This window comes from Microcebus murinus, chromosome 13, assembly GCF_040939455.1.
Source record: "Microcebus murinus isolate Inina chromosome 13, M.murinus_Inina_mat1.0, whole genome shotgun sequence".
NCBI lineage: Eukaryota > Metazoa > Chordata > Mammalia > Primates > Cheirogaleidae > Microcebus > Microcebus murinus.
Genome location: NC_134116.1, coordinates 81625899 through 81649808, shown reverse-complemented (window position 1 = coordinate 81649808; position 23910 = coordinate 81625899). Strand labels below are relative to the sequence as shown.

Here is a 23910-nt window from a genome sequence, read left to right as displayed (position 1 = left end):
AAGTACTGGTGATTAACATTATGTTTATTTCCTATAACATTAAAACTAAATGATCATTATTAGGGAAGCAGTACAGTATACAAAGTAGATATAGCACAATTTCGAAAACAGGGTAGAGAATGAGGTATATATTAAAAGTTGAATAAGCTCACTGTTTATCTTATTGGTATTAACCTGGAATAAGAGTACTTCCAATAAGATTATTAGGGAAAAGAGAGGTTACTAACAATATTGATTTAACTTTGGAACTATGTAAATATTTTATGTAAACAAATCAGTAAAAATGGTAAGAAAAATTAAATTAACTGTGTATAGTAGAGGCCTGGCCTCTCAGAGAGAAACTTGTTCAGGTGACTTTAAAGCACAATAAGTCGGTTATACGCCCTTGCTGGGCTGTATCCTAAGGACAAAACCAGAATACCCATCTGCTCCCCCTCACCCTCCCCACCAATCATCTACTGTTTTCCATAATCTCAAAGTTGGTTGTAGTGTTGGTATTGTTATTCTGAAGCTATTATGTGTATATTATGAGTTCAGTCAAAATAGTAATTATGTGTACACACACTTGTGCTGGTAAATAAATTTTAAAAAGAGAAAAAATAGGGCCTGGCGTGGTGGCTCACACCTGTATTCCTAGCACTCTGGGAGGCTGAGACAGGCAGATTACTTGAGGTCAGGAGTTTGAAAAAGAAAAAATAGTAATTATGTACATACTATTAAGAACTGGTATAGTTGATAGATGATAAAGCTGTAAAATAAGGTTAATTAAACTTGTAGTCCTCATTTTGAATTAGAAATATCAGTACTAATTTATGAGGTATTTAATTGTAAAAATATATATATTTTTTAGCCTCATAACATGAATGACTCAGTAGCAATCAGCTATTCTGTTATATACTGTTTCTGACTACAAGAAACTAGTACTCCTTAGGAAAATGTCTGATCCCAGGTCTTGGAAAGGAAATGTACTTTATGAACCTAGAGTATCTTGTCATAGTAAAAATCAAAAAAGCTATAAAAAATTATTGGGGTTGTGACAAAAGGACTCAGTAGCCAACCTGAATAAACTTCCACTGACCAAGATGGGACATTTGAGTACCAAGAGGATAATTGTAATGTATTAAAGTATTTGATATGTTTAGATCCATAAGTTCATAGTGATTAAAAACTCATTGAATTAGCCAACTAAAAATGTATAGAAAAAATTAGCTGGGCATGGTGGCGCATGCCTGTAGTCCCAGCTACTTGAGAGGCTGAAGCAGAAGGATTGCTTGAGCCCAGGAGTTTGAGGTTGCTGTGAGCTAGGCTGACACCAGGGCACTCTAGCCTGGGCAACAGAGTGAGACTCTGTCTAAAAAAAAAAAAAAAAAAACCACCTTGGCCGGGTATGGTGGCTCACACCTGTAATCCTAGCACTCTGGGAGGCCGAGGTGGGCAGTTTTTTGAGCTAGGAGTTTGAGACCAACCTGAGCAAGAGTGAGACCCCGTCTCTACTAAAAATAGAAAGAAATTAGCCAAACAACTAAAAATAGAAAAAATTAGCCGGGCACAATGGCATGTGTCTGTAGTCCCAGCTACCTGGGAGGCTGAGGCAGGAGAATCCCTTGAGCCCAGAAGTTTGAGGTTGTTGTGAGCTAGGCTGATGCCATGGCACTCTTGCCAGGGCAACAAAGCCAGACTTTGTCTCAAGAAAAAAAACCTCATTGGTTACATTTTAGAGGGAACCACCTCATTATTTTGAAAACTGCTAAATAAGGAAAATGAGCATTTATCTTGCTTTTCCTGTACAAACTGTTGAGGACAATCAAGTAGTTGATAAGACAAAGTTGTTCTTTATAAGTATTCCAACTAACACACCAAGGAAGAGTGATATCATTAAAATACCACCATTTTACAACCCGAGAGAAACTGAAAGATCTGGACAATGACTGTCAGTGGCTGCAAACATCAGAAAAAGATAGAGAACCAGGTGTTGTGTATTTCCTGAAGGAAGTACAAAGCACCACCTTTAAACAGTGTTGCTGAAAAAGAAGAATGCAAACCTGAATCCACAAGACTCAACCTAACTGAATTTAAAGGAAATATAAGGGCAGAAGAACATGTCCAACACCATGGGAAGGCAATCAGCTAAATCCAAACCTTAGAAACTGCAGGACAGATACTCATATTCTTCAACAGAAAATTGAAGGACATTTGTCAACTGTTCACAATGCGTGGACTTTGCTTACCAGTGTAAATGGTTTTTGAAAATATCAGGAAAATGCAATTCCCATCTGAAGAGCTTATATTAAGGAATTAATTTTTTAGCACTGTGGTTCTTTTTATTCAAAAAGACTTATGTTTTGGAAATGCAGACTAAAATCTTTATAAGTGAAATGATGTGGTATCTGGGAATGGCTTCAAAATAATCACAGATGATCATCAACTATTAAGAAAAATTTGTAAATAAGATACAGCTTAAAGGAATATTAGGAAAGTGTTGTTCTAAATAGATTATTTAGGAGGAAAATGTTAGTTTTGTTAAAACCCAAATATGGTTCTTTATAGATCTCAGTGTTGATCTTCATTTTCTGGTTTTCCCAGCCTGGAAAGAAGCCAAGAAAAGTGTTTGTTTGTTTGTTTGTTTGTTTGTTTGTTTGTTTGTTTGTTTTTTGAGACAGAAGCTTTTTCTGTTGCCTTTGCTAGACCACAGTGCTAGGATTATCGGCATGAGCCACTGCGCCTGACCTGCCAAGGGAGTATCTACCATGGGTATATATTAAGATCTCTTTTTAAAAAATATAGAAGTGGCAAATTCCTGCTTCTAGGGGACTTTCCTTCATTGTTAAATCCATGGCAGTAAAGCCAATGTCTTTTAAAAAGAATTATAGAATCTTAGACTTGGAATCCAAAGAGCTTAGAAGCGTCACAGTAGTAAGTTCTTTTGTATATTCCTAGTAAGTGGACATTTAAGACCTGCTTGAAAACTTCCAGTGCTATGGAGCTTGTTTCTTCTCAAATGAGCTTGTTTCTTCATTAGATAATCATAATTGCTAAGCTTTTCTTACACTGCATTAAAACTGGCCTCCCTCTATCTTTCACACATCCTAATTTTGCCTATAGAACAAACCTCTTGACTCCTCTGATCAGCAGCTATTGAAATGTAGATATCATCTTGCACTAAAACTTTTTTCTTCTCGACTATCTTTTTTTCTCAGGTAGTGCTAAAATAGCATGATTTCTAGATTCTCCTGCTTGCTTTCTCTAAATGTTTTCTTATTTAAGTTGGAAGAAATATTTCAGGTATATTCTGAGATCTCACTAAAACTATAAACATGATTATGTTAATTTACACTTTGGTTAATGCAACCTGTATTGATTTGCATAATGGGGGTACTGATTTGGGTTGGACTGGCTTTCTAAAGCAGTGTTCATTGAACTCACATTGAGCTGTGAGTACTAGTCAGAAGCTGTAACTCTTCTCGAGTTTCAGTTTTGCTAAAGGATGGTTCTATAAAAGGTCCCAAGCATGTCAGTCTACCCATTCATTGACTATACCAGAATTATCACTCCCCATGTGCTCCAAAGAAGTTAACATGACCTGAAACAGATCAGGGTTTTCAACCAAAGCTCCAGCCCTTGAGCTGAAGGAGCAGGACAGGACTGATGTCCTTACCATGCCTTTCTGTTTAGAAGGGCTTCCATAGAGTGGTGGCACTTGCTCTTTTTTACTTGAAGCTGTTATGAGACTATGTCTTTTTATACACCTAAATTAATTGTTTACCTAAATATAGAATTTTATATTTATTCCTGTCAAATTTCATTTAATGAGTTTAGAAATTCAAATATTTTGTTATTCAATGTCTAGGGCTGTCCTGTCTAATTATTGGCCACATTCAACTAACATGTACTATATACTTGGCCTGAAGAATGTTTTTTAAATTTGAAATATTAACATTTTTAAAAACAGTAGATTTCATAAAAATTTCAACCTCTGACTTTTATTGACAAAAATCAGAATATCTAGTCACTGAGGTAACAATATTGCCAAAAATAATTGGCCTTCCCTCCAGAGGTTCAAAACAGTCATTAACTTCTGTTAAATAAATCTCAGCTGCTATTCACTGTAGAGTATGAGATAACATTTTACATGTGGGAAGCAGCAGCTCTGTCATTATTCAAACCTACCAGCAGACCATTTCCTATTCCTTTGATGTGCTACCATAGTTATCAAATCATTCAGGGCAGTTTGTGGTTGTGGATTGTCTCAAATTTGCTCCCTAATTTGAAGGCAGCAAACTGCACATCATTTGGCTAAAAGATAATACATGAACTTATGTATACATATATATGTGTGTGGGTTTTTCAGACATGGATATAAATAGGCATATTAAAAATTTGTTTACAAATAAAGCTTAAAAGACCCTTTCAACATTACTATAAAAACTTTAGTAAAGAAATAGATAAACCATAGTGGTTTATCTAGTTCATTTTTGTCTTACCCACAAGGATCTCCTGAGAACTCCAGATGGACTGTACAGTATACCTAATGTTTATTGTCTGCTGGGGCAGACATGCTTTACATGTGTTCATTTAGTTCTCACAACAGTACTGACATGGTCCTATTAATTATCCCCATATTGCAGTTAAACAAAGTGACACTGAGAAGTTAAATACCTTGCCCAAAGTTATCTATAAATCTGACATTGGTTTTGTTTTTTTTGTTTTTTGTTTTTTTTTTTGAGACAGAGTCTCACTTTGTTGCCCAGGCTAGAGTGAGTGCCGTGGCGTCAGCCTAGCTCACAGCAACCTCAAACTCCTGGGCTCAAGCAATCCTCCTGCCTCAGCCTCCCAAGTAGCTGGGACTACAGGCATGCGCCACCATGCCCGGCTAATTTTTTCTATATATGTATTAGTTGGCCAATTAATTTCTTTCTATTTATAGTAGAGACAGGGTCTCACTCTTGCTCAGGCTGGTTTCGAGCTCCTGACCTGGAGCAATCCACCCGCCTCGGCCTCCCACAGTGCCAGGATTACAGGCGTGAGCCACCGTGCACGGCCATGACATTGGTTTTATTTATGTTTGAAACCTGATATTTTTTTAAGTGAGGTTATAATAGGTTACCTTGTTCTTAGTGATCCCTTTCTATTCTGACCACTCATGGACCATCTCTTTAATGTTCTTGAAGAGTTCATCAGTAGTAGTTTCCATGTGTTTGCACAGACCATTTCTCCAGTCTTAGGGGCGCCTTTCTATGATCACTGATAGTGATGGTGTGACCATATCTATAAATCCTTTCAGTGCCCTGGAATGGAAATTTCATGCCCATACTATAAAATCCTATCCTAGTTTTTGCTTTCACCTTAAATAGTTCAGTCAGAATAATTGAACAGAATTCTATCAGTGCCTTGATTGTGCCTGATATTGTAGAGAATGTGTTTCTAATGTACCCCTTAAATTGTGTCTTATGCACTGGAATAGAATACCATCATTTTAAGAGTCTAGTAATAATAGCTAACCCTCAGCACTTCTGACCCTATATTAATTGCCTTACGGGCACTATTTCACTTAATCCTCACAACAAACCTTTAAGGTGTAGATAAGATATTATTTACAGATAAGGAAATTGAATCTTTGAGAGGTTAAGTATTTTATTATACAGGGTAAAACATCTGCTGACTATTGAGGTAGGATTATAAACAAGATCTGAATCCAGAACTGGAGCTCTAACTGCTTTGTTTCACTGGCATTCTAAGAAATCCTTATCCATAGATTGTTTTTATTGTGATAGACATTACATAAAATTTGCATTTTTAATTGTATAGTTCTGTGACATTAAGAACATTCACATTGTTGGGCAGCTTGTACTGCCATTCATCTCTAGAACTTCATCTCTCCCAACTGATATTCTGTATCCATATATTTTTAAAATGTGAATACCTACAGATATCCACAAAATATTTATAATATGTATATCCATAATAAATCACAGGATAACAGTGTTACACTGATTTTTATTTGTATACCATCACAATAACTTAAACCATAACCAATTCTAAGAGTTACTAGTAATTTAAGCTTCCTTAGCTCACAAGAAGTTTCTCTGGGCTTGATAATAGTGTAGCCCATTTACCAAATCCTATTTGATCAAATTGTGTACCCAATTGATTTGGTTAGTTCACTCATATAAACCATTTAACTTGAAAAGATTGATCAGATTAAGCTGGGTGTGATGGTGCATGCCTATAGTCCCACTGACTCGGGAGGCTGAGGCAGGAGGATTGCTTGAGCCCCAGAGTTCAAAGCCAGCCTAGGCAGCACAGTGAGACCCTGTCACTTAAGAAGAAGAAGAAAAAAACTGACCAGATTAGTTGTTATTTGCTGAGTTAACGGATCAACTCAAAGAAACTGGATCTAGAAACCAGGTTTAGAGAGCCTTTAGAGCCTGCATTATGTTCCCTACAATCTCTTCTCTGGTACTAGTTCTTTATTCTTTGGGGGTAGATTTGATAGTTAGAAACATGTGAAGTCCCTCAGTTTCAATTCTGCAGATTATCATGGTTGATGAAGTTGGATATCACTTTTTAAATTGTTTTTTTTGAGACAGAGTCTCACTCTGTCGTCTGGGCTAGAGTGCAGCTCTAGCTCACTATATCTTCAAACTCCTGGGTTCAAGCAATCCTCCTGCCTCAGCCTCCTAAGTAGCTGGGATTACAGGCGTGCATCACCATGCCCGGCTAATTTTTTCTATTTTTAGTAGAGATGGGCTCTCTTGCTCAGGCTGGTCTCAAACTCCTGACCTCAAACAATCTTCCCGCCTCAGCCTCCCAGAGTGTTAGGCTTACAGGCGTGAGTACCACACCCCTTGGATATATCACTTTTCGTTGATCTGTCAAACATTTACTGAGCATTTTCTTACTATACATTATTGTCTGCCATTCAGTATTTGCCAAAGAATTAGGTGCTGCTCTGTGAATTTTTATACTCATTTAAAATTGCATGACCATATCTATTAAATAATTTTTTTGAATCAACAATTACAACAACAATTAAGTAAAATTTCTGTAAACTATCAAGGCTGATTTTTATGGATGATGATTCATATTACATTTGAATTCCAGAAAACGTCCAGAAATGGGCAGTGGAATCATCATTACAAAGGTACTTTTTTTCTTTTCCATTAAATATTTCTGGAGTACCTTCTATGTGCCAGGCACTATACTAGGCATTAGGTAATACGATTATGGTCATAAATATCATCCCTGTTCTCTGAGTTTATAGTCTAGTTGACATATGAAATGTACATAATGACTGAAAAAAGTATTTACAACATATGTACTCTTTAGGGGTCCTCAGTGTAGCTGCAGAACAGGTATACATAAATAAATTAGCATGTAATATAGGCCCTAAGTAGAATAGAGGGATGAACAAAGGCTTTGAAAGTGGGGAAGAAAATTGTGAAAATAACATGGATCCATGTTTAAGTTTATTTCTCACTACATATTTAGGTGTTTTAAACAACGAGTGTGTAGGTATTTAGTGTTTCTTATATATTTCAATGTCCTATGCTATTTGTTAAAAAAATAAGTTGTCATTGTTTTTTGTTTTAGACCAACTGGTGGGAGTGACAAGTGGACAGCGACAGCTTGTGACTATCTTTCATTGTACCTGACTGGAGCTGTAGCAACAATAATCTTACAGGCAGGTAGTGGGGTAACGAGTTACAACAGATATTACTGATGATTTTGTTGATGTTTCTACCAATTCCATTTATTTTCTTTCTAGTTGAGGAAATAACAGCAAACTATTTGGATTTTGTTGCAAACTTTGTTGGTTTTGTTTCAAGGTATAATGCCTATTTGATAATAGGTGTATCACAAATGATTAGGTGAATGAGTCAAAGTAATATTCTTGAGTTGATAATTTGCATGTTAAAAATGTAACATGTATGCTAGAATGTCTTTTGAAAGCCATTTGATAATCTTTCGCTAAACTGGAAAGTTAGGCTTCTAGTGAAATAATATTAACTATGTATCATAAAATTGTATGAGAGTATGGATTTGAGAAGAGACATATATCTTTTCAGAACACTTAAAAATACTTTGCTTCTTTTACTTTTTTTGAATTTAAATGTTTTATTGCCTTAATGATTAGGATTTTCTTATATAACTCACTTTATATTACTTTTTCTTTCCATATGGATTTTCTCCCTTTTTATAATTTCTCTGATATGAAGTATATATATTTTGTAGTTCTTTCTTTTGCATTTTGTAGGGGGAAAATGGCATACCTCGGAAAATATATTGATATATTTTCAGAAATATTTTGATTCTATAATTCGCTAAGAGTTTAGGGGAATAGAGAAACTTGTTAACTGGTGGTGTGTGCTCCACCCAGCCCTCAATTCTGGGATTGAAAAAAAAGTTTTAAATTTTTTTTTCTTTTTTGGGGAAGTTTCACTTGACAGTGATGTCCTCCTGATACACTTCACAAAACAACTGTCTCTCCATTGACTTACTTCCGTGCTATTTTTCTCTCTGATATATTTAGATATCAGAATAACTTTACTTAGCAAATTTTTTTTCTTGTTTGAGAAATATAAAGTGCCTATGAAAAGTACATTGTTTATGAAGAAGATTTCATTTTTGTGTCTCATATTTACTCTGCTCTTAAATCACTACAGGAAAACAACACAACATGGCCACTACCTGTGAAAATTTTCTGCAGAGATGAAAAAGGAGAGCGTGTTGATGTTTCTAAATATTTGATTAAAAAGGGTTTGGCTTTGAGAGAAAGGAGGTATAGACTTTAAAAAAATTTTTTTGACATCAGTTTGTAGTGGTTACTTCTTATTAACCTGTGCAAATCTTCTTACATATGTGCCTTCAAACCTGAATTGTATCATTTGCTCTTAAAGATTTATAAACTAACTCTGAGGGGCCAGCTCTAAAACAGATTCCCTTAGAATTGCTCATTGGTTTATTCAGTCCCATAAGCTCTTGCACACTTAAACCCTATACTGACATACTTGCTTTTATAATTTCCCCTTTCCTTTGACATTTAAACCAAAGAAAAAGAGAATTGTATACTGGATACCAAAGGCAGAAATGTTTAAGGTTCATTTTAGAAATTCCAGTGGATATATACAAAAATGTATTTTTGTGAAACGTATTTTTATGAAATAGGAATGACTAGCAGAAAAATTGAGCAATTGAGCAATACTTATATTTAAAGATCCTTCTAGGTACTAAGTTTGGGATTTAAGCTCCTCTCATCTAGGGGACGAGATCAGGGTATTGCTGTGCCCCTTCCAGAGACATAGAGGTATGCTGGAACTGCAAACACATGTCTCAGGTAGCCACTTTCTACCATACATGACCAGGTCTCCTTAGATATGGTTGTCTTAAATTATATTTTACCTTATTTAGACTAGGCCCTCAGTCTTGATGAAATGAAAAGAGAATAAGAAATCAGAAATTAAGTGGGACATGAGGTAGTTGGCTAGGTATGGTGGGTGCTGCCTGAGTTACCTGGGCATTGGAGTGCCTAGGCACCACATCTCTGCTCTCACACCTGTCTCTCTTGGGTTCGTTGCCTTTAGGCTAAAGCAGTTCCCTTGATAAAAGAAATGTTTAAGTGGAAAATGCCAGGCAAGTTAATACTAGTGACATTATCTGCCAGAAATTGTGATGTTCTTTACTGCTCTTATTTTTTTTTAATTTTAATTTTTATTATTTTTTATAATTCTTTATTTTCTTTTTAACCAATGAAAGTATGTGTTTTGCTGAATTTACTGCTCTTATGACACTAAAACTACTAGCTATCTTAAGGCCTGGGTGAGGATGGGAAGCTGCAGGGGGGTTGCGGTTAATTGAGGAATTATATAACTTGTTTCATTAATCCTTCCTTTTGAAAGTACAGGGAGTTATAAGAAACAAAACTCTGCTATAATTCTGCTAAAACATAATCAGTGTTAATATTTCCATCTAGGATTTTATTTTTTGTACAGTACGCTGCCTGTTTTTGAATTGGAAGGGAATTAACAAGTAGAAAAATTGAGTAAATATAACATATTACCACTAATACCTAATATCTGAAAAGTACCTTACTGTTTTTTAAGAGACTCATTTACTTTATGAATGTTAATAACTTGCAAGGTATATATGTTCTGTGGATTAAAATAGAACCAACTTGAAGGTATTATATTTTCCAGTAATATCTAATTCATTGTACAATATTTTGGATATGCTTTTGAAATTTTAAGGGAGAATAACATGTAAATATGAGATAGTAATTTAAAATATTTAAGTAAAATTATATTGCTTTTTCTCATCTGTCTCATAATTTAAACTAATTTTCATTATAACTTATGCTAATTTTCATGTAACATATTAAACTAGTATATCCTAGACTAGAGCAAATATTTCCTTTAAATTTCAAGTATATTTGAAGGATTCTTTTTATATTGTTTTCCCCTGAATTTTATATTTGCTCATGTTTAGATATGTTCTTTTTTGGATGTTACAGAATTAATAAATTAGATAATAGCCATTCATTACCTGAGAAGTCTCCTGGAGTCCCGCTGGAACAAGAAGGTTCAGTGGTTACTAAGTGTGTTAAAATAGACTTTGACCCTGACAAAAAAGCTGCTGATAAAATCAGTGAACACAAGGTGTCTGAATTTAAGGAAAAAATTCCAGAACCAAGAACCACTGGATGCTATAAACCACCAGCTATTCCTAACATGCAGGTATTTGAGGCAGTAGTCAGCTGCATTGGTGATGATGGAACTATATTTGTAGTACCTAAACTATCAGGTAAGATCTTCTATGTTATGTAGACTTAGTAAAAGTAGATTTAGCAGCTCCTAGTTCTCTAGTAAGTTGGACATGAATTAAAATGCCTTAGGCAAGTAATTAACTTTTTGAACTTCATTTTCACAGAGTTGGTAGGATTAAATGATTTCACACAATGCATGCAAAGTGCTTTCAAAAATGCCTAGCACATAAAAATCATTTAATGAGGTTTCTTTCAATTATTAACAATTATGTAAGCGCTATTCTCATAAGAAGAAAGGGATTTGGAATTTCCATTTCTGTTATTATAGTAGTTTGAGCAATACTCTCCAGTAAGTCAGGTAAAATGCCTATTTTTTAAAGTTAACATTTACTGAGTTAGCATGAAAATAAAAAATATACAAAGCTCCAAAACAAAGTGAAATTACACACTGGGAGGTAAGCATGTGCCAAAAAATGTGTAACCCTTAGAGTTGCCTAATAACTATAACCTTGAACTTCCTCTTTGATAACTACACAAAGTTGAAGAAAAAGGAAATAAATCCCAAGGCCCATTTCTTACAAAGTGGGAAATCTAATTGGAAACCATTGCATGAAGATGGGATCCCAAAAGATTACTCCCACAACACAGTGTTGTAAGGTCAATGTGCTGATCACATTAAAAATGACTAAACGTAGATGCTCAAATGAATTTTTAAAGGTTATTGGAGGGCCGGTGCAGTGGCTCACACCTATAATCTCATCACTTTGGGAGGCCCAGGTGGGTGGATCACTTGAGGCCCAGGAGTTCGAGATCAGCGTGGGCAACATAGCAAGACCCTGTCTCTATAAAAAAGAGAAAAGTTAGCTGGGTGTGGTGATGTGTGCCTGTGGTCCCAGCTACTTGGGAGGCTGAGGTAGGAGAATCACTTAGTCCAGGCGTTTGAGGCTGCAGGGAGATCTCATTGTACCACTGCCCTCCAACCTGGGCAACAGAGTGAGAATCTGTCTCCAAAAAAATGAAAAAAAAAAGTTACTGTAAAATGTTACAAATGTGAAAGAATATATAGCACAAAAAGTATTAAATAAAAACATTAAAAGCCGTGGCCACGTGCCCATTGCCTGGGATAAGAAGCAGCAGCATCAAAGCCTTAGAAGCCGTGCGCGCCCCCACTGGGTCACATCTCCCTCTTTCACCCCCCGGGATAATCGCTCTCTTGAACTTGATGTTATCATTTCCTGTGTGTACCACTAAACAAATGATTACCACTAAACAAATGATTTAGGTTTTCCATCTTTCAAATTTTATATAAACAACCAAAATGTACATTTTCTTTTGTGACTCTTCATCAAAATGTTCGAGTATGCCGGGCGTGGTGGCTCACGCCTGTAATCCTAGCACTTTGGGAGGCCGAGGCGGGCGGATTGCTCAAGGTCAGGAGTTCGAAACCAGCCTGAGCGAGACCCCGTCTCTACCAAAAATAGAAATAAATTAATTGACCAACTAAAATATATATATACAAAAAATTAGCCGGCCATGGTGCCGCATGCCTGTAGTCCCAGCTACTCGGGAGGCTGAGGCAGTAGGATCGCTGAGCCCCGGAGATTGAGGTTGCTGTGAGCCAGGCTGACACCACGGCACTCACTCTAGCCTGGGCAACAAAGTGAGACTCTGTCTCTCAAAAAAAAAAAAAAAAAAAAGTTCGAGTCATCTACCATGATGCATCTAAATATGAATAATACTGCAGTGGATGATTATATTTCTGTCCATTTTACTGTTGATGGACATTTACATTGTTTCTAGATTTTTACGATTACAAAAAATGCTGCTATGAAAATTCTTGTACCTGTTTCTTTTTTTTTTTTTTGAGACAGAGTCTCACTTTGTTGCCCAGGCTAGAGTGAGTGCCATGGCATCAGCCTAGCTCACAGCAACCTCAAACTCCTGGGCACAAGCAATCCTGCTGTCTCAGCTTCCCGAGTAGCTGGGACTACAGGCATGTGCCACCATGCCTGGCTAATTTTTTCTGTATATGTTAGTTGGCCAATTAATTTCTTTCTATTTATAGTAGAGACGGGTCTCGCTCTTGGTCAGGCTGGTTTCGAACTCCTGACCTCGAGCAGCCTGCCCGCCTTGGCCTCCCAGAGTGCTAGGATTATAGGTGTGAGCCACCGCGCCCAGCCTTGTACCTGTTTCTTGATACACACAGGTAAACTTTTTCTAATAATCAGAGTACATACCCAGTGAGCGGAATTGGTGGATTATTTAGGATTATGTGTGTATGATCACCTCTTCTAGATAATGTCATATTGTTTTTCAAAGTGGTTTGTAACAGTTTACATTTATCACTAGCAGTATGTCAGAATTCCCATTGCTCCATGTCCTTGCTAACACTTCATGTTGTCAGACTAAGTTTCACCAGTCTGGTGGGTGTGAGACACATTAAAGCCACTGTCTTACTGTGGCTTTAATTTGTTTCCTTAGTTACTTATGAGGTTGAACATCTTTTCTTCTATTTTAGTAATTCGAATTCCCATGTTTATGGAATATCTGTCCGTGTCTTTTGCTCACTTTCCATTAAGTCATTGCTTTCTGATTCATAGTTCTTACTGTATCCTAACTGCTTATGCTTTTTCAGTTTTATGTGTTGCAAATATCTTCTCTCAATTTCTCACTTTTCAGTGTCTTTTTGAGGTTTCTGGATAAACAAAATCTTAATTTTAATGTAATTTTATCAGTTGTCTTTGGGGTTTTTGTTGTTTTGTTTTTCATGTTGAAATCCTTTCCTGCTAACTCGATTACCTCTATAAAGAAAAATAATAAAAAATTAAAAAATGATAAAATAAAAAGAAAAATCCTTTCTTACTCTGAAATCAGAAAGCTATTCTACATGATCTTGTACAAATATTAAGTTTTTTTTTTTTTTTTTTTTTTTTGAGACAGAGTCTCGCTTTGTTGCACAGGCTAGAGCGAGTGCCGTGGCATCAGCCTAGCTCACAGCAACCTCAAACTCCTCGGCTCATGTAATCCTGCTGTCTCAGCCTCCCGAGGAGCTGGGACTACAGGCATGCACCACCATGCCCAGCTAATTTTTTCTACATGCACCACCATGCCCAGCTAATTTTTTCTACATATTTTAGTTGGTCAATTAATTTCTTTCTATTTATAGTAGAGACAGGGTCTCGCTCTTGCTCAGGCTGGTTTAGAACTGCTAACCTCGAGCAGTTTGCCCGCCTCAGCCTCCCAGAGTGCTAGGATTACAGGCGTGAGCCACAACGCCCGGCCAATATTCATAGTTTTTTGTTGTTGTTGTTGTTGTTGTTGTTGTTGTTTTGAGACAGAGTCTCACTTTGTTGCCCAGGCTAGAGTGAGTGCCTGTGGCATTAGCCTGGCTCACAGCAACCTCAATCTCCGGGGCTCAGCGATCCTACTGCCTCAGCCTCCCGAGTAGCTGGGACTACAGGCATGTGCCACCATGCCCGGCTAATTTTTTGTATATATATTTTTAGTTGGTCAATTAATTTATTTCTATTTTTGGTAGAGACGGGGTCTCACTCAGGCTGGTTTCGAACTCCTGACCTTAAGCAATCCGCCCGCCTCGGCCTCCCAAAGTGCTAGGATTACAGGCATGAGCCACCACGCCCGGCCCATAGTTTTGTTTTTTATATGTCTTTAAGCCATCCTAGAATTGATTTGGGGTAGATGGGAAGAAGGGATCCAATTTCATTTTTTATGGGATTAGTCAGTTGTCCCAGGCCTTCTACTTAATATTCCACATACTCCCTACTGATCTGGAGTGCTACCTTTGTTAAAAATTAAGGTTCCATATATGCATAAGTTGTTTGTGAACTTTATATTCTGTAATATTGGTCTATTTGTATATCCATGCAGTAATACCACAATGTTTTTCTTAATATAGCCTGTACTGTTGGTAGTGTGTATATAATTTATTTGTTCTATATTTCATAACACCTGTAATCTGTTGGAGCCAGGCTCCCTGCTTTGTTCTTCTTTAGGTTTACCTTGGCTCTTTTTTTTTTTTAACCTGAAACTAGGTAAGAGACCTTGGCTCTTTCAATCCTGTGTTTCCTTCACCATACTCTGTTGTTACTATGGGACACACTGTGTGCAAATTGTTGCAGGATCAAAAAGTTAGGCTAGAGATGAGGAAGGAAACTTTTCTTGAGAAACATTCTGCACCCCATGACTTTGGAAATGTAGATAGATATAGACAGAAAAAAAAATTAAAACTGATAATCCTTTTTAGAATTAGAAAATTTAGGATAGAATATAGAAGGAACTTACACAAAGATGGGGATAAGTAAGATAAAGGGGTCTATCCTGGCTGAAGAATAGAAGTAATGAAGTTTAATAAGAAGAATAGAAGTAATGAAGTTTAATAAGGGAATTAGGGTGTGATCAAATAGTTGACAAAAAAATCATTGGGTTTTGGATATCATGCTATGTCAGGGCTGCCCCCAGGAATTTCTCTCCTCCTTCCATGGTACCAGTGTTTTTGTGTATCTGTGAACCTTGGGGTCCTTGAGAATATAAATATCTTGGAGCCTCACTTTTTTTTGCACATCTGGGGTGGCAGTGATACTGTGGTTAGCAGAATTTAGGACTTAGAGATTCCATCAATGATTATCTAGACATCCTAAGTACTCTCCCAGCATGGAAGAGGAGCATCGTGGGAGGCTGAAGCTGCTAAACAACTCTTACATCAGCGTTAGCACAAATTGACCTTCCTTCCACCATGTGTCTCCCCTATTTTCCCCATATTGGGACTAACGTAACGGTAGGAGTGGTTCTAGGTTTGTAAAAGCTGGTACTTGTATAAGTTTGGAGGCTAAGAAAAAAGAATACAGAAGTTTATATGTATTTATAATGAGGAAAGAAATCACAACAAATGCCTGAAGATTCAAGACCTTTTGAGAATATTCAGATCCTTCCTGTGTTCTCCTTAGGCTTATGTGCACATGCTTTCTGGGCATGGAAGAATATCTGTAACTCTAGCACTCACAGGGCTTAAGTGCTATTAGCTCCCTAGTAAGTCCACCCACAGATAAGGGTAGCTATGAATTTACTGAAGTTTTTCTGTCATTTATTGATGCCTAAATAACATTTTTTGATTTGAAAGACAAATTTGTGCAATTAATTGTTCTGGAAGAAATGAACAGTGTTTGAAACCTGTACTAATACTACTTAACCAGAAGCTTTGACATGTATAAAATAGTCATTGCTCACACTGGCAAACTGCTATGTCAGGCAGTGTGCTTGATGCTTTCATATAACCCTCCTGCAATGCTAATAATGCAGGTAGATGCTATTAATACCCAGTTTACAGAAGAATAAACTGAAGCTTATGGAGGTAAGGGACTTATCCAACCTCACACAACTAAAGCTGTAGGACTGGGATGGGAACAGATTCCAGAATTGCCTTCTGTGTATCAGTTATGAGGATATGTATTTACTGAGGAAATAATGGGTCAATTGGCAGTTAAAGCAAAATTCAAAATTTTAATTTTAATTTTATAGCCCCAGTGTTATACTGTATCTAAGCATTAAGTAATACACAATTTATGTTCTGTTTTACTTAGGTGTGCTGCCATAATGACATCTTATTTGGTAGTTCTTTTATATTAGGCCATCTGGCATGTGTTTAGAGTTCTTTATGATGTTTGTACTCTCAAAATATAATCAAAGATCAGTGCCAGGTGTGGTGGCTCATGCTTGTAATCCCAGCAACTAAAGAGGCTCACACAGAACGACTGCTTGAGGTGAAGAATTTGAAACTAGCCCAAGTACCGTAGTGAGACCTCTAATAAAAAAAATTAGTCAGGCATGGTGCCACATGCCTGTAGTCCCAGCTACCCAGGAGGCTGAGGGCAGGAGGATTGCTTGAGCCCAGGAGTTGGAGGTTGCAGTGAACTAGATTGCACCACTGCACTTTAGCCAGGATGACAGGGAGGCCTTCATCTCTTAAAAAAATAATTATAACAATCAAAGATCAGAATAATTATTCTGTTAGTAGTATGTTTTGAAACATACAGATTTTTATGAAAGTCCTATGGGACTGGTTTTTAGTTCTTTATATTACCTAAATTATGAAGTTATTAAAGATTAGTGATGATTTCTTATAGAAAAGTGATAGGGGATTTTTCCTAAATGCTTTCTGTCTTTAATATTTTTTCCAGAATGTGAGCTAGTAAAAATGATGAATGAAATTCAGTGTAATTTAAAATGCCTTGGTCTTTTGGAGCCTTATTTCTGGAAAAAGGGAGAAGCCTGTGCAGTAAGAGGATCCGATACTGTGTGGTATCGAGGCAAGGTGATGGAAGTTGTAGGAGGCATGATCAAGGTGAGTCTGACATTCTTTTGTGGCTATTCTCAGGCTAAATGCTACAGCATTAAGTGATCTTTTGAGTCTGAATATATGAAAATTTAATTAAAATGTTTTTTGATGAATTTAATTGTGTAGGAAGATTAGTCACCTACATTACACTTCTATTTGTAGTAAGAATCTTTCTTTTATTTTCAAATATATTTAGTAACCTCAATAACCAAAAAAAATTTTCAGATAGGGATTTGATCACTGGTACCTTAATGGATGGACCACTTAGTTATACTTGGTAGCCCTTATTTGTTTTCCAATATGTTATATACCTCCTTAGCAAATTTGTTTATGGCCCAGATGATCTTTCAGACTAAGGGATAATTTACCTTTCCAGAATAATGACATAGCACTCAATTTTTGTTCAAAATCTACTAGAAAATGAAGAGCAAACTAAACTCAAAGCCAGCAGAGGAAAAGAAATAACTAAGCTCAGAGCAAAACTAAATGAAATGGAAAACAAAAATCAGTACAAAAGATCAATGAAACAAAAAGTTGGTTCTTTGAAAATATAAACAAAATTGATAGACCTCTTGCTAGATTAACTAGAAATAGAAGAGGAAGGACCCAAATAAGCTCAATCCAAAATGAAAAAGATTTTACAACTAATACCACAGAAATACAAAGTATCATCTGTGAATACTATGAAAACCTCTATGCACATAAACTCGAAAACATAGAGGAAATGGACAGATTTCTGGAGACACAACCTCCCAAGTTTCAATGAGTAAGAAATAGAACTCCTGAACAGACCAATAACAAGCAATGAGATTGAAGCAGTAATAAAAAAGCTTCCAACAACAAAAAAAAGCCCTGGACCAGATGGATTCACGGCTGATTTTACCAGACCTACAAAGAAGAACTGGTACCCATACTCAGGAAATTATTCCATAACATTGAGAAGGAGAGAATCTTCCCCAACTCATTCTATAAAAACCAGTATCACCTTGATACCAAAGCCAGGAAAGGACACAACAATAAAAGAAAACTACAGATCAATATCCCGTATGAATATAGATGCAAAAATACTCAATAAAACACTAGCAAAATGAATTCAATAGAACATCAAAAAAAATAATCCACCTTGACCAAGTGGGCTTCATCCCAGGGATGCAAGGATGGTTCAACATACAGAAATCCATAAATGTGATTCACCACAATAAACAAAAGCAAAAACAAAGACCATAGGATCATCTCAATAGATACAGAAAAAGCATTTGAAAAAATGCAGCACCCTTTCATGATACAAACCCTCAACAAACTAGGCATAGGAGGAAGATATCTCAAAATTATAAAAGCCACATTTGGCTTTTATACAGCCACATAAAATTATAAAAACCATATATGACAAACCCACAGCCAATATCATACTAAATGGGGAAAAGTTGAAAGGATTCCCTTTAAGAACTGGAATACAACAAGAGTGCCCACTGTCACCACTTCTATTCAGCATAGTACTGGAAGTCCTGGTAAGAGCAATCAGGCAAAAGAAATAAAGGGGGCTGGGCGCAGTGGCTCACGCCTGTAATCCTAGTACTCTGGGAGGCTGAGGCGGGAGGATAGTTTGAGGTCAGAAGTTTGAGACCAGCTTGAGCCAAGAGTGAGACCCCATCTCTACTAAAAATAGAAAAAGATTAGCTGGTCATGGTGGCATGTGCCTGTAGACCCAGCTACTCAGGAGGCTAAGGCAGGAGGATTGCTTGAGCCCAGGAGTTTGAGGTTGCTGTGAGCTAGGCTGGTGCCATGGCACTGTAGCCCAGGCACCAGAGCAAGACTCTGTCTCCAAAAAAAAAGAAGAAAGGGTATCCAAATCAGGAAAGAGGAGGTCAAACTCTATCACTTTTTGCTGACAATATGATCTTATATCTAGAAAACTCCAAAGACTCCACCAAGTGACTCCTGGAATTGGTAAATAAATTCAGCAAAGTCTCAGGTTACAAAATCAGTGTACACAAATCAGTAGCATTCCTATACACCAATAACAGTCAAGCTGAGAGTCAAAGTTAAGTAAAGTCAAGTACCATTCACAGTAGCCACAAAGAAAATACAACACCTAGGAATATACTTGACCAAGGATGTGAAAGGGAACTACGAAACACTGAGGAAGGAAATTGTGGAAGACACAAACAAATGGAAGAACATATCATGCTCATGAATCTATAGAATCAACATTGTTAAAATGTCCATACTGCCCAAAGTGATTTACAGATTCATATCAATCCCCATCAAAATACCAACATCATATTTTATAGATCTAGAAAAAATAATTATACACATTGTTTGGAATCTGAAAAGAGGCCAAATAGACAAGTAATCTTAAGCAAAAAGAACAAATCTGGAGGCATCACATTACCAGACTTCAAACAATACTACAAGGCTATAGTAACCAAAACAGCATAGTATTAGCACAAAATTAGAGACATAAACCAATGAATGGAACAGAACAAAGAACCCAGATATAAAACCATCTACATCCAGCTGATCTTTGATAAAGCAGACAACAATATACACTGGGGAAAAGAATCGCTATTCAATAAATGGTGCTGGGAGAATTCGATAGCCACATGGAGAAGAATGAAACAGGATTCATATCTCTCACCACTCACAAAAATCAATTCAAGGTGGGTAAAAGATTTAAATGTAAACCATGAAACTATAAGAATGCTAGAAGAAAATGTTGGAAAAACTCTCCTAGATATCAGCTTAGGCAAAGAATTTATGAAGCAGACCCCAAATGGCCATCAAAACAACAACAAAAATAAATGGGGCTTGATTAAATTAAAATGCTTCTGCACAGCTAAGGAAATAATCAACAGAGCAAATAGACAACCTACAGAATAGGAAAAAATATTTTCAAGCAATGTATCTGATAAAGGGCTAATAACCAGAATCAACAAGGAACTCGGGCAAATCAGCAAGAAAAAAAAATAATAATAAATAACCCCATTTAAAAAGTAGGCAAAAGACATGAACAGAAGCTTTTCAAAAGAAGATAGACAAGTGGCCAGTAAACATGAAAAAATGCTCAATGTCACTAATTATCAGGGAAATGCAAATTAAAACCACAGTGAGATATCACTTTACCCTTGTTAGAATGGCTTTTATTAAAAAGTCCAAAAACAATAGATACTGGCATGGATGCAAAGTGAAAAGGAACACTTACACACTGTTGGTGGGACTGCAAATTATATAATAGTACAACTTCGGTGCAAAACAGTATAGAGATTCCTCAAAGAATTGAAAATAGACCTATCATTTGATCTACCAGTCCCACTACTGGGTATTTATTCAAATGAAAAGTCATTTTATCAAAAATACACCTGCACTCGAACATTTACCGCAGCACAATTCACAATTGCAAAAATGCAGAATCAGCCCAAGTGCCCCTCAATTCATGAGTGGATTAACAAAGTGTGGTATATGTATACTATGGAATACTACTCAGCCATGAAGAAGGATGACTTAATGCCTTTTACAACAATTTGGGTGGACCTGGAGACCATTATCCCAAGTGGAATATCTAAAGAATACAAAAACAAACACCACATGTACTTGCTATTAAACTGATGAGCACACATGTACAAAAAGGGAAGTAAAAGTCAGTGGAAGTCAAGCAGGGGGAGGGGAGAGGAGGGGTTGGGTGAAAACCTGCCTGATGAGTACAATAAGAACACTATCCAGTGATGGGCACACTTATACCCCAACTCAAGCATAACAAAGCAATCCATATAACTGAAAACATTTATACCCCTGTAATATTTTGAAATTGTAAAAAAATAATGAAAAATAGCTACGTGCTTTAAAAAGTATGTGTGTATATATATGTGTGTGTGTATATATATACACACACACACACAAATATAGATGGAAAACCTCCATTGACATTGTATTTACTAAGTAAACCAGTGAAACTGATGAAGTACTTTATCAGATATTCAGTGCTTGTGTTTGACAATGATACCTGACAAGTACATAGTACTTGAGGTTTTTGAGGTTCTTTCATATATGTGGTTCATATTTTATAATTTGTTTACAGCTATCCTAGACATAGATTATGATTACCATTTTACTAATAAAAAAAATTACAATTTAGCTTCAGTGACCTGCTACAGTCACCTTCTCAGTGGATAGTGATACTGGTGTTCACATCCAAGCGTCTGATTCTGAACTTCCAATTCTAAGTGTTGTGCTTTTTCTGCTGGACTGTAAACTTTTAATGTCTTTAATAAAATTAAAATAGTTTCAGATTTTGGGATGAATACTTAAGCATCTGGATACTTAGAGATTCATGTGTTTATATGCAAATGCATCAGTTTTCACATATGTTTGAGTTCAGATAACTGCTGCCCTTTTCTTCCTTAATACAGAGGCAAACTGAAACTCAGTTTTCATCAAGTTATCACACTTCATAAACTTTACATATGTGAAATCCAAATAAAAAAGATGGTGAACTTTTATAAAAATTTCTTATGCTATCTAAATATCTGTTTATTTTAACTTGATTAAAAGTAGTTTGAGAGTTTAATCATTGCCTTTTATTTTTTCCTACTTTTTCTTATTGTTTCCTATTTTTTCCATAGGAAAAATACCTTTTACATTTCAAGTGTATACAATGTTTTTATTTCTTAACCTGGTATCTTTTATAGTTTATCCTGTGATCTACATTAAGAAACATTTCATGAAACCATAACAACCTAACTACCTGTGATATACTCAAATATTTTTTATTCAATTCTTTTTTATTTTTTAAAATGCCAAGAAATCTTAATTAAACAGTGATATGTTCATTTCCTTTCATTGGGGCAGAAAATAACTTGTTGGTATTCCTTCTTCTTAAGACAATTTAGAAATTGAATTGTCAGAATTAAATAAAGCATTTCAAAAAGCAGTTGCTCCTGAATTTGTAAATCTAATAAGACCTAGTTTAAAAAAAGTTTTGATTTATAGGTTAATAAAACCTTTATACATTGAGGTTTGATACACCATAGGATAAGGGAATAAATACAGTGTTGCTTTTTTTCTGGAAGGTTTTTTCAAATCCAAATTCGGTTATCTTTATAGGATCTTTTTTTAATACCAGGAAATACCTCTGTCCTCTAGATTTTAGTTATAAATTTTAACTATACATTTTATTTGGCCTGTTTCAGGTACAATATTTAGATCATGGATTCACTGAGAAGATTCCACAGTGTCATCTTTACCCTATTTTGCTATATCCTGATATACCCCAGTTTTGTATTCCTTGTCAGCTATATAATACTATACCTGTGAGTATGTAATCATTTGTGGGATGATTAATTTTAAATATTTTTATTAATTTCTAGAATTAAAATTATAAATTTTTAGAATTTATTAATTTAATGTTTAGAATGTAGAGTAAAATCTCAGTTGTAACAAAAATAATAGGTATAACAATAAAATACCTACAAATAAGTTTAATAAGACAGTTAAAGAGCCTTTATGAAGAAAACTACAAAATTATACTGAAGGATCTAAAACATCTGAATAAATGAAGAGATGTAATATGGTCATAGATAGGAAGGCATAAGATTGTAAAAATTTGTTTCTTTATCAAATGAAATTACAATAAATTTTAAAGGTAAAATCAGATAAAAGAGTAGCTTATTATCTCTTGCTGCATAACAAATTAAGCTAAGAATTAGTGGTCTAAAATAAACTTTCATTATTTCATACAATTTCTGTGAGGGATTTCTGCTTAGGGAGTGGGAGTGGCTTAGCTGAGTGGTTTTGACAAGGAGTCCCTCATGGTACTTTAAGCAAAGTGTCCACCAGCAGTACAGTCATCTGCAGGATTGGGGATGGAGGGTCCACTTCAGAAGGCTCACTCACATCGCTCTTGGCAGGAAGCCTCACTTCCTTGCCATGTAACCCTCTTAACACATAAAAATATAACAGTCACTGCTTCTTAATGAATATGTATTATAGGCCTTATAGAAGCACTACAGTGGTATATTGGTCTTTTTTTAAAGTTTTAAATGTGATTGATGTTCTGTTTTTAATGTAGGTTTATATTTTTAAAGCATAAAATGTTATAAGTGAGTACTATAGGAAGCTGCTCAGTCAAATTGTTCATTTAAGGCTGGGTATGGTGGCTCACGCCTGTAATCCTAGCATTCTGGGAGGCCAAGGCAGGAGGATTGCTTGAGGTCAGGAATTCGAAACCAACCTGAACAAGAGCAAGACCCTGTCTCTACTAAAAGTAGAAAAAAATGAGCCAGGCATGGTGGTGGTCACTTGTAGTCCCAGCTACTAGAGTAGAGAGGCTGCAGCAGTAGGATCACTTGAGACTAAGAGTTTGAGGTTGCAGTAAGCTGTGATGATATCACTGCACTCTACCCAGGGTAACAGAATGAGACTGTGTTTCAAAAAAATATAGATATATTTGTTTAAGATTATTTTTACCACATACCCATGATACTCTCTGAAAACTGTGGGGTTTTTTTTTTTGTTTTTTTTTTGGAGACAGAGTTTCACTCTGCTGCCCCAGCTAGAGTGCTGTGGTATCAGCCTAGCTCACAGCAACCACAAACTCCTGGGCTCGAGCGATCCTCCTGCCCCAGCCTCCAGAGTAGCTGGGACTATAGGCATGTGGCACCATGCCCAGCTAATTTTTTCTATTTTTAGTAGAGACGGGGTCTCGCTCTTGCTCAGGCTGGTCTCAAACTCTTGAGCTCAAAGGATCCTCCCACCTCAGCCTCCCACAATGCTAGGATTATAGGCATGAGCCACTGCACTCGGC

The 23910-nt window shown here is 36.2% G+C and overlaps 1 protein-coding gene across 2 annotated transcripts in view; it reads left to right on the top strand.

Annotated features, from left to right (window-relative positions):
- The window catches only part of RNF17 (ring finger protein 17), a 101602-nt gene that overhangs the window by 61009 nt on the left and 16683 nt on the right, over nt 1-23910 (top strand). Inside the window, exons 23-27 of one of the 2 annotated variants that reach the window (XM_076009640.1) lie at nt 7591-7681; nt 8664-8779; nt 10508-10797; nt 16954-17117; nt 22298-22417. In XM_076009640.1, coding sequence (XP_075865755.1) covers nt 7591-7681; nt 8664-8779; nt 10508-10797; nt 16954-17117; nt 22298-22417 — 781 coding nt within the window. Of the gene's footprint in view, nt 1-7590; nt 7694-8663; nt 8780-10507; nt 10798-16953; nt 17118-22297; nt 22418-23910 lie in introns of both variants that reach the window. The other variant, XM_076009639.1, reaches the window with a different exon arrangement.